This window comes from Eptatretus burgeri, chromosome 18 (assembly GCF_056783735.1).
Source record: "Eptatretus burgeri isolate ZD-2024b chromosome 18, Ebu_testis_v1, whole genome shotgun sequence".
Taxonomy (NCBI): Eukaryota; Metazoa; Chordata; class Myxini; order Myxiniformes; family Myxinidae; genus Eptatretus; species Eptatretus burgeri.
This window is the reverse complement of record NC_140978.1, coordinates 19112427-19124956: the sequence shown is the minus strand read 5'-3', so window position 1 is coordinate 19124956 and position 12530 is coordinate 19112427. Positions and strand designations below refer to the sequence as shown.

Sequence of the window (12530 nt, the reverse complement as noted above, 5' to 3'; positions counted from 1 at the left end):
AATTACAGCTCACAGATCTAAGTCTAAGTTGGACAGCCAAGTCACAGAACTGTCTGTTGTAAGGTGGATTGCCCGAAGTCCTTCACCAAATTTTTGTAGGCGACACTCATTCACAATGCGATGAATAGTCTGATCTGGGCGACCAGTCGCATGCTGGTCTCTCTTTGAAACTCTATTTGTGGAGGTGGTGTGATGTCCTTGCATGGAGAGCATGGATCCTGTTGAGTGCAGACCACTGTTTCCGCAGGAGGTCGAAACCTGGAGGCTTTTTTGTTGGTTCACTCACTAGTTCTTTGGTAGCAATGTTGTTGCCTGTCCAGAGATTGTGCTACTTGTCCTTTGTGTTAAACCCTGCATCACTCAAAATATTTTCAGAGCCCCAGAAAGGTTTGTGGGACTTGATTCGCATATTTGGCAGATTGTGCAGGTCTTCATGGAATGGAAGCCCTGGGTTGGCTTTGACGCAGTCAAACTCTCTCAGCATTCTTGCCTTCCAGCACATACATCAGGGGTGGGATGTTAAACAGGACTGGGAGCCACTGCACGGGTGATGAATTCAGTGTACCGCTGATGATCTGCATCAGTATTTTGAGGAGAGTGTCCAAATGTTTTCTGTGGCTTTTCTCTGCCCACACAGGAGAACAGTATTCGGCTGTAGAGTACACAAGAGAACAAGGCTAGCAGCAGTGGGGTATGAACAGGCTGCATAAAAGAAGAGTGAAACACAGCAACAAGAGGAAAGCATCCCAAAATGAAAAGCACATCTGTGTCCACTCTGTATTAAAACAAAACTTGATGAAAACAACGGATTAAAAAAATATAAAAAAATTGTAAACTATATTCACTATTATTCTTCATTTTCTCATCATAAAAGTTTTCTTGAAAAATCGAATGACAAAAGCTCAAATGGTAAAAACAAAGCTATGGCCTGGACAGACACAATGAAGCTCAATTGATAAATAAATAAATAAACACGAAAGCAATAACGAGAAAAAAAAACAAAAACGGCCATCTCAAGCAGCGCAGCAGCAGTCGGCTGATAAGGACTATTTGTACTCACTATTCCTTTGCCATTTTGACGCAATTAATAATGAGTCTTCTCCATACGCTCATAATAAAAGTTTGTTGAAAGTTTGATGACAAAAGCTTAAATGGTTAAACACACACACCCAAGAAATACTCAAACTATTTATACCAACTAAGAAAGAGCAGACTTAGCCTCAGGTGACCAGGTGCACATCTTGCTGTTATGATCATGTCTCGGTATAGTTTCTTGAACAGGTAGATAAGGGAACATTTGACAGCCTCGAGTATGTTCCTTTGTTCAGTCCCACCATCTGAAAATTTCAGGAATATTTTAGGAGGAGCTTCCAAAGTACTAATCTGATGTTCAATAGCAACATGTCAAAATGGATTGGAAGCTTGGAAGACCGCATCATTTAAAGTAACAACTTCCCCCCGCCAAAATGACTTGCTGATATCTGTCGTGAGGTCTACCTAGAGGTAAACAAATGCAGTTAATCTTCCATTATGATGAACGTCACTGTCCAGAGCAGCAACAGTGGTGTTTTCGGTGCCAAGAAATCTGGCTCCCTGAGTGGGATTTTGGCTTTATCATCACAACTGCAGAATAGGCCCAATTCACTCAGACAAATTGACATGTGCTTAATGTACTTCAGCAAAGCTACACAGTAGTGGTCATCTGGATGCTGTCCACAAAGTTGTCATCTCTGTATCTTGCACTGTAGGTCCTTCAAAATGTGAAGTGAAGTTCAGGGCTGCATGGATATATGGATTTCTTGGGGTAAACTGGATACAAACAAGGAGCTGATATTCTCGGTCCCCCGCTTTTTGGGTGGTATGAGGAATAGATCTGTGTAATATGAAAGATAAACCTTGAACAATTTTTGAAATATAGAGCACACAAGCCAAATTACCGAGATGGTTGCCATCACAACAGAATTCAGCTAATCACAGCTGTGATTTAATCAGGTTAAGATAATGTCATGATGAATAGATATCTGCAATATCAAAGCTGAATGTTCAACGTTTTTTGAAATATCACACACAAATGTATGTGGACATGTCAGTCAGTCATGATCAGTCATTTTTTTTTGATAGTCATTTGATAGTCATTTTTGATCAGTCATGGACGGATGATGTCAGTCAGTCAGACTGAGACCTTGTCAGAAGGGCAAGAGACAAGTGCTGAGGATGGGACTGGCGTGTCTTCCGGGCATTGATCCTTCGCTCGCTGAATAAGGTCTTTTTTTTTTAATCCATTCCGACATATGGGCAACATCATGGCACCGTTTGTCAGCAGCTGTAACCTGCTCCATCACACGACCAAGTTGATCCCAGAATATTTCAAAGTGGCCAGTTGGATGCTCAGCAATGAGTTTTTGGAGGTCTGGCAGAAGACCTTCTTCGCCAGGAAATATCAATCTTCGCCTTCGTTGTGTTTGTGGGTGATTTGCAAGGTGAAGAATCCATCGATAGTTCTTTATCCAGAAAGTCAACAATGACAGGGGATATGCCAGCAACATTTTCAAACCTCTCTTTGAAGATTTTCTTCATCATGTGGGTGTGGAACAGAGGAAGACTTGGCGTTATCTCGGCCATGTAAATGGAGATTTGAATTTAGTGTTAAAAAATAAAAATTTGGACATTACTCGAGCAGTTCCGGTGAGTATCTTCTTCTTCAGAGTCTCTCGCACAATAACTAAGAATACAACAGTTATACGAGTCCCTCCGGAGCATATTGAAAAAGATTGGAACTGACAGCTGCAACCTCAACCCCTTATCAACAAATCTATATTGTTGTAGACCTGACATGAATGGAGATTGTAGGCATTTGCTTTCTTTGAATGAAACTGGCTTTTGTAAGCCAGCATCGTTGATAGCAGCAACAAGTATCTCTCTGCTACCTCAAATGTTACAGATCCGTGGTGGTCAACTGTGATGTGCTTCAATACATTTCTGGTTGGGTGGTCTATTTTTTGCCATTTTTGTTTGAAGTTCCAGCTGAGTATTCCGGTAAGAGCTGTAGGAATCAAGACGGTTTCCAAGATAGTTAATGGCACCATGGATTACAAGCCACTGTGGGGTGAATACAGTTGGTCTTGAGGAAAGGCTGTGCAACACCTCTGCCTGACGTTTGAGTGTGGTAATGGACATCTGTTGGGGTTTGTCCTCTTCCCTTTGGTGCCATTAAATCTCTTGAATTAAGAAAATTTTGGAGGAATTGGCAGTAAATCATTCCTTTTCAGTGAAGCAGAGTGGATGGTTAAATTATGTTGGTTGTTGGTTTTCAGTGAATGGGCAGCACGCCATTCCTCTGACGTACCAGAGGACATTACACAGAACCTGCAAAAATACGAAGAACAAAGATTTCCGGACTGGTAAAAAGATAAAGATTTAAAACACCCCCACCAGAAGTTAAAAAAAATTATAAGCCACAAACAAGTATGATTTCCGATTTCAACAGTCACTACTGCTGTTTAACAACAAACTGAAAGGGAATAAACCTGGGGTGTGTTCAGTTAAAGTGCGCCTCGTTAGCGCTTGCCAAACCAGCCGTTCCTTATCAACGTATTTCAAAAGAGTGCTTGCTCGAGTGCTTAAGCCACTTGGTGAGTGTTCTCCAAGAAACTTGGTAACTGAACTCATCCCCGACGTTCTTGAGGCATTTTGTGCCTCTCAGGTATCCCACAGACGAACGGATCTGAGCCAAGATCGACGATAACGTATATACCCCAGAGAGGATAGTAACATGACCCTTCCTGCCACTTCCGCAGTGAGCAGGTGTACTAGTATAATAAAATTTGTACATTGGTTGCAGGGTATAAACAGGCTTATCCAAGGCCTTGTACACCCCTCCCCCAACAAAGTACAGCACTCTCGATAAGGCACACACAAGACAAAGAAAATGATAAGTTCTTGCAACTTTTCTTACTTTGGAACAAAAATGGTTTAACCCTTTGAACCCTGAGCTCCTTGGACTTTCGGCTCCCCCACCCTGGGCTCCCTGGAGAAAAATCCAGCCGCTAAGCTATATGGAGGTTTGAATAGCGGCTGGTAAAACGGCCGCTAGGGTTCAAAGGGTTAAAATAATGTTCTATAAATTCAGTTCTGTATTTAAAAATATTAAGGACAAATATGTATACTTTGATTCAAATTTAGATCTAAGTTCACGACAGCTTATTCTTCTTAATCTTCTTCTTCACAACATACTGCCGTGTCCAGGTCGATTACGACCGACGCTGGATGGATATGCCGAACTGGCTTTAACTCCCTCAGAAGGCGTTCAATTAATGGCGGATTTGCACACGCGAGAAGTGAGGAGAGACACGAGAACCTCAGCTCTTTTAAAACCAACGGGTTTATTCCCAAACTACAATCAATAAATTCGGGAATAAAGGGGGAACACCGAATCGATAATAAATAATTATATACAATAAGGTAAGAGCAAATCTAAAGAAATTTAATGCTCCTTACTCCAGACTCAGTCAATCACAGATAGGAAAGGGACAAAACCCGGGGACACAGCTCTGGGTGGTGGGGATGTCGAAGGAGCCATGGACAGGCAGGATGAGTAGGCAATAATGAGGTGAGCAGAAGATGGGGAGACGAAGCAGCAGGTAGACAAAATTGGCACAGGGCGAAGAACGGCAGGCAGGACGACCTCCACAACACTCCTCAGTTCCCCGTTCTCCTCAGACTTTTACAGTCCTCCTTTTTCGTCATATTCTCCTTTCTCCTCTGACCAACTGCTCTCTTGTTCGCTCCTCCCTCTTCTCACCAGGCAACGCTCTGCCCCTCTCTTACTCTCTTAGCAAGTCTCCTAGTGCCCCGGTAGAGGTTTACATAGGGGTTTATACAGAATTTCCTCAACCATAATCCCTAACTAATTATTACCACGCACCACCTCCTGCATGGTGCACATTCAAACAAAACATTCCTTTCAGCTGATGTGCCCCTACTTATTACATCAAGATTGGCTAAGTACCCGTACACGGACCATGCTACTCTATACATTCCTATTTGCTCTCAGCTCATATCTAACCCAGACCCCACCACACCCCTCTTCCCACAAACGTAACGATACTATTTGTTTTTTTTGGTGGTAGCTGTTTTTTACAAGACGTAAGTATGTCAAATGCAGACCAGAATCTGTCTGACATCTTGAATCTCTTGATAAAGACATCGGCACTTTAAGTGAACAAAACGAACACCAAATGTCTGCACAGCACCATTACTTTGGGAATGTCTATCCAGGGTCCATTTTCCAACATTGAGCAAGACACCAATGATGAGTCAGCTGGTGGGTTGTGTAATGTCTTTAATATGTCGATAAAACTTTTTTGCTTTTTTTGGTATCCAAAAGTCGACGCTCATGGAAGAGCTAGGACAGTGAACGGATCAGGACATAAGACAACCAGAGTTGGTGTCAAAGCCACCCAATGCTCGCCTGTTTAAACATTTATCGTTTTTAAAAGACTAGTCTAATAATTAATATTTTTTATAAAGCATTGCAGTGAAGTCTGATCCAAATAATTTTAAAGCAATATATGTATTTGTATATTGTAATCAGTAACAAGAGCACAAGTGAGCACAACATATGCCCGAACAAGAAGGTATATACAGAATTGTGCTACTACATGGAAAACAGCATCCTCGTTGCCATGGCAACCAGTTTAGATGACGAACGTATGTCATGGCACACCGTCTCCACAGTCTGTACCTATGTACCAAATATGAAACGTGAAAGTTGAAAACTTTGGGAGTTAGAGTGCGGACAGGAACGGATGGAAAACAGCATCCTGGTTGCCATGGCAACTTTAGATGACGAACGTACGTCACAGCACACCGTCTCCACAGTCTGTACCTATGTACCAAATATGAAATGTGAAAGTTGAAAACTTTGGGAGTTAGAGTGCGGACAGGAACGGACGGAAACAGCAACCACTTCAGATGATGAACGTATGTCACGACACACCGTCTCCACAGTCTATACCCATGTACCAAATATGAAATGTGAAAGTTGAAAACTTTGGGAGTTAGAGTGCGGACAGGAACGGACGGACGCACTCAGTCTGACAGACAGACAGACAGACAGACGGACGACCGGTATCACATAATACGCCCCGATATATATATATATATATATATATATATATATATATATATATATATATATATATATATATATATATATATATATATATATATATATATATATATATATATATATCGGGCGTATAAAAAAGTGTGGTAGATAAAAACATTAGAAAGGAAAAAATAACTTGCACCAAAAACTTTAACATTTCCACGCGCAGGCTGACGCTCATGCCGGGGGTATCGCTATAGCTCTCTGTTATTCGAACAGGCGAGCTAAAAACAGGACGCAAAACACGCATGGGTGGGGTGGACAAAATGGATACAGAAGGAAACTCCAAAGAGGGAAAACTGGAAAATTGTAAGGAGGAGCGATTTGGGTGGGGTTAATGTTTAGGCCTCAACTGAAATAAACCGCCACTGATTTTCTTTGTTTAAGACCACAGCAGTTAACAATGGCACAGAGTCATGCCATGCTGATCGCTTCACGACGGACATAAGATGGCTACCCAGAAGCCAGCACTCCAACCAAAATCACTTGTGTGCAAAGAAAAAAAAATTGGGGTCTGCAGGATTTTTTGGGGTCGGTCGTTGCTACCGGAAACTCAGTACTTTTTTATTAGGCATCATACCAGATAAGACTGTTCTGCACAACCAGACATGTTTTGTTCAACAATAAATATCTACCATACATACTACCTCTTCAAAACTTTGCTACGTTTAACCAACCCTTATCCTTAACCAACACATACCTGCACAGCTTCTCCACCAATGGGACAGATTCCAATCCCAATGGCTCTTTGAATCCTAGCTTGTGAAGCTCTTTTCGCAACACCAAAAACCTCAGCTCAACTGCCGATGCCATCTCAAAAATGCTGTTCCAGAAACAAAGTCAGGATATTTAATAGTACAGTGGTAAAATGACTTAATTGCATGCTTCAATGTCTAACTCTTCTGCTGCCTTGGTTAAAGTGAACGCATGAACCCGTTCCTCAGGATAAAATCCATATCCTGATGAAACTCAATGGCTTGTCTTTACAATGCACACAAAATATGTACCGATGTCTCCCAACATCCTCGGCATATATGCAGCATCTACCAACCTGTCTCAACATTAATCCCAAAGATCAATGACATGTCCAATTGCAAGAGGTCAACTTAGTATTCAAAAAAAAAATTCTTCCTACTTAGCAAATCACTGCAAAGACCACAACTGTTATTTCAGCCAATCAAAAACTTTTGAACGTTTCTTGGGAAACAAAAGTGCACTGGCAGGAACAAACATACGGAAGCTTATTTTATAACAATCAACACGAGCATTCGTAAATCACAATTCACACCATCAGCATATTCTTCAACTTAACAATAGTGTATTATTCCACTTACCAGTAGGTCTAAAAGCATGGCCTCGAGGTGCGCACACTCACCTCAAAGTTGTCCAGCCTGGGCTTCAATCTCTTCCCAGCTATGAACTGTCAGCCTGATATTTCACAGGCAGGGTGATTCATCAATGTGTGCGCCGTCCCTCGGATGGACGTTAAACGGGAATCCCATCTGCCGGCATTCGGCGGTGGACGTTAAAGATACCGAGGTGTCCTTTGTGAAGAGTAGGCAGGTATTCACGGGCACACGTACAAATTTCAAATTCCTTCCATAACCAGCATGGGGCACTCTGGGTGTGCGCTGCCGCTCGCCACGTCGCCACAGGGCGAATCCCCCTTACCTGTGGCGAATATTTTAAACCACCCATGAGCCACTGTGGCTAATCCATGTTTTAGTGGGTTTTTTTTTTTTTAACCAGTTTTTGACGAATTTTGGGTGATTTTAGCACAGAATTCAACCTCAGTTGAGACAGCCGAGACGGCCACCATTTTGTATCTTTTGATTAAGGGAATCACGCGTCATTTCGTACAAGCTTATATATACTAACTTTAGTAGTTTAAAACTGTTTCTCGTCAAAAAAAATCGACTGAAATTACGCATGATTCCCATGATTCTAGTCTCAAAATTTTATTTTAATTCTTTTGAAAAAAAATGTTTTGTTTTTTTTCCGGAATGATTCGGCATGATTCAGCGCTACTCGGCGCTACATGCTTCGTTGGATCAGTGGTTGCCAGGTGAGTTTTGACACAATCAGTAGTAGTACCTGTAGTAGGACGAGTTTGTTTGGATGAGAGAGTTTGTTTGGATGAGTGAGTTTGATGGGTGACTTTGGTTGGTTGGATGAGTGAAGTTGATGGGTGAGATTGGTTGGATGAGTGAGTTTGACTGGCATGAGGTTGGTCCAATCCTGGTCCACAACCACCCCCATCCCCCACTACCACCTACTAAAGGCACAACGACCATACCCCCACACACACACACCATCACCACTACCACCACCTCCCTTGATGGTCGTTCATTCAACCAATCTCACACGTCAAACTCACTCATCCAACCAATCTGAACGATCCAACTCACTCATCCAACCAACCTCACCCATCAAACTCACACATCCGCCTTAAAATTAACTTATTATTTCATATTGCTAAAAAAAAACTTTTGAATAAAATATGTGGCTATTTCCTTTCTCCTGTGGCTACTCATTTTAAACCTGGATTAGCCACAGTGGCTAATTCCTTATGAAAGCCAGAGCACACCCAGGCACTGCATCAGCAGCACAGCCACCCACCCAGCAATGAGGAAAACCAACAGCCACAAGCTGTACAAAAATTAAATGAACTTACCCAGAAATGCCAAAAGGTCTTGCTGGTAACCTTTCTCATAAAAGGTCTAGGTGATCACAAAATTACATGGTACAGTACATACTGCCTGATTAATTGTTGATATGTCTGGAAAATAAGTTTCTCATTCTATGTCATTTGTTATAGGAAATAAAATACAGGCATTTCACACTGAGCAGGCAACCATGTCAAAAAGGTTTTGGAAAGAAGACATCTGAGCCCAATTTTTTGGGGTTCCTAACCAATCCAGTGTTGGCTGACTGACCTCAACTCGAAAACAAAGCTATTCCACTGCTGGCTCACCTCAACCCCTGAACCAAGTCGTGCCAATGCTGGCTGTGTGGCTCATCTCCACCCCTTGAACAAGCCATTAAACTGCTGGCTCATCTCAACCCCTTAAACAAGCCATGAAAATGCTGGCTCACCCCAAATCTTCACCTAAGCCATGCCACCTGTTGGCCTACCTCAGCTCCACAAAGCGGTGCCATTCTTGCCTTTTTTATACATGGTCTCGGCTTGTCGAAGAGCTAGGACACAGAACAGGCCAGGAAACAACATAGCAAAGTGAACAACAGGAGAAAGGGGAAATGCTAATAGCAGGGCAGAGGGAGAAGGTAGATGGAGACGGACAAACAAGGGATGCAGGCAACGATGAGAATTAGGGGAGAACACAATGGGGGACGAAATGTATACGTCAACAACATTTTAGGAAGGGTGGTGGTGGTTTAACAGGTGTAGAAAACGATCATGGCTTTGGTTGGGACATGACCTGAGATGGTGGTGAACAGCCATCTTGAAGACCGGTTGGGAAGAATGAGATGGAAGAGAGTGTGGAAGGAAATTCCACAGGTGGGAAAAGAAAGGAAGAAATGAGTGCAGGTGAGCAGTGGTTTTAGATTTAGGCAGTTTCACTCAGAAGGGGATGCTGGTGGACTGCTTGCGTACTGCAGATACTTGGGGTGGGGAAAGACAGAGTATGGAGAGGGCAGAGGGTGCAAGACCAGAAATGAGGAGGAAGATGACTGACAGCCCACTGACCTGTCTGTGATGGTGAGGTGATAGGACCATAGCCTCAGCTTCATCGTGAGAGATTCCTCTTTCAATTTGGATTTGGACAAGATTCCCCAATAGAGGAAATGTAATCATGTTTCATTTAATTTTTCTAAAACTCAATTTCTTCCCATCCATCCATATCTATCTCTATCTCTATCTCTCTCTCATCCAATCTCCTTTGAAAGCTCTACAATTACACCAGTGTAGTGTTGTGCATTGACTGGATGCTAGAGGGTGCGATGAGGAAGGAGTTTGGGGTAAGAGGTCAAGAGGTGTGCAGTGCAAAGCTTGTAACGTTCTGATGTTCGATTGGATAAAACCGTTGGAGAATATTGGATTCCTCATTCTTGGAGTATTGTATGACACAACAAGCAGGTGATACAATAAACCTAAGGTTAAATTTATCCTGAAATCCACACATCATGCAAACAGCTAAATCTAGGAGTCCAGTTAAGATGTCGAAGATTCTTCTCCTCTGAACAGTTCTTCAACTGCATCAAGCATCGATTCTTCCTTGTATGGAGTGCCGCTCTCACATCTTGGGAGGTTCTAACTTCACTTGCTCACCGGACAGAATTGAACCCAAAGTAATCCGAGTCATCAACTCTCTCAATCTGACCTCCAAACTCGACCCGCTCAAATTATGCTGCAAAGTCGGCTCTCTTTCTCTTTTCTTGAGATATTACTTCGGTTTCTGATCCTGAGAACTTGATGCTCGTGTACCTTTGCCATTAGCACGACGACAAAATACTCGATAAGCCACTACACCACACAATTATTGTGTGGCCATCGGCAAATCAAGGGTGGGCCATTACGATGTTTGTTTCTTCCCCTTCACTGCTAAACTCTGGAACTCATTACCTTCTCATGTCTTCGCGAACAGTAATAACCTTCCCTCTTTCAAAAAGCAGATTTTTTTACTTCCTCAAAAACTATAAGACTATCCTCTCTTTCTTCACTTTTCTATCTGCCCAGTTATTTCATTCAAGGCCTGGCCATGATGAGGACTCATAGTCCATGACTAAAGAGGGCCTTTAACATAAAAAAAATAAAAAATCCAAAACATCTCTCCCCTTGTCTGTTCATCCATCGAGGAAAAGAAAAAAGAAAAAGTAATACAAATTGATATTACTGTACTTCCAATAGCATTGTGAAATTAATGGATAAGGTAAATTGTGAGTCCTGGTTTGATCTCCCACATGAACGGACCACACCTGGTATTTTGGCATGGGCAACTGGAGCGCCAAAGCAAAAGACCGGTTCTGAAGTATTTGGTTCTTTTCTCTTTAAGTATTATTATTGTACTGGACGAGTATTCTCTTTTACGTAGATATATTTATTTCTTCTTCCGTATGCAACACGTGGCAGCTGGTAGCATCATTTTCTGGGGGTGCAGCTCTGCCGCTGATACATTGCCCACTGTAGGTTAGAACAGGAATTTGGAATTTGTTCAGGATGTCGACGATACTTTCATTCATTCATTCGTACGCAGCTTGTGGCTGGTTGGCCGTGACATTTTTTGCGGGCACGGCTGTGCCGCCGATGCAATGCCCCCCGTTACCAGTAAGCTGGGACTCATTTTGCCGAACTCGGAAGGATGACAGGCTGAGTCAACCCACCTGGTGTTAATTCAACGACACAAAAACAGGGGCTTGAATTAAAAACCTGAAGATCTTAAGCCAGCCACCTTAACCGTTAAGGCAACACCAGACTCCGGCGAAACGATAGCTGGCGGAGGAGACACCCAGTTTAGTGCCCATCCGAGGGTCAGCAACACACACACACACACACACACACACACACACACACACACACACACACACACACACACACACACACACACACACACACACACCTTTGGAAGCTTGTATTGAATTTTCATTACCATAGTACTGTACTTCGTGATATCCAGACAAACCGAGCAAAGGGGCGCAAGCTTACGATCACCCTCAATCACAAAAGCATGACGTCGTTCATCAAAATGTGATTAAAACCCACGAGAACAAAGAAAAGCGACATTGTTTGGAAGGTGAAAATAAAATACAGGACAAAGTATGGAATAAGTGGAAATGTTGGTCAAAAATTCAAAACATGTAAATACTGTATATATATATATATAAATATATAATGAAGGCAAATTCAAGGAAATGTCACATTTACCAAACAGAGGCCTCGCACTTTCACAATCCAACAGCAGGCAGATGTGTCGCCAAACTGGGAGTGAGGACGGGCACATGAATGGGAATTAGAACGAAGGAGATCGTCACCAAGAGGAGGGAAGGAACATTTTGTGGAATTACACGTTAGGAAGTCGCCATGGAATTTAAATCTGGCGCTGCGTGTCCGACAACCGAGACAATGGAGCCCGTCTCTGTGGAAACGGAGCAATCAGAGTTACGTCATTGATCACGCACCAGCCACCACGGCGGCGCGCACGGCATTATGGGATAACTGAAAACCCTCCGTGAGGCTCTAGATACGCCACGCACGACACACTTCCGCTGGAACGATCCTCCTCTTGAAGGGAACTCGATTTATTTTTTTCCTATTATGACAAGTACTACAAATGTGGATGAAACTGCAGGGAATTAATATAAGAGGCAAACGTTTAAAAAAAATGAAAAACGGATCCACCAC

General features: G+C 42.6%; 1 protein-coding gene across 1 annotated transcript in view; it reads right to left on the bottom strand.

The window, feature by feature from the left end:
- The window catches only part of LOC147008680 (centrosomal protein of 135 kDa-like), a 197590-nt gene extending 185242 nt beyond the window's left edge, over window positions 1-12348 (bottom strand). The window contains exons 1-2 of the mRNA XM_085864556.1: window positions 12054-12348; window positions 6870-6992 (exon numbers count right to left, since the gene is read on the bottom strand). Of these exons, the coding sequence (XP_085720682.1) occupies window positions 6870-6982 (113 nt within the window). The 5' untranslated portion in view covers window positions 6983-6992; window positions 12054-12348. The remainder of the gene's footprint in view (window positions 1-6869; window positions 6993-12053) is intronic.
- Between the last annotated feature and the right edge of the window lie 182 nt (window positions 12349-12530).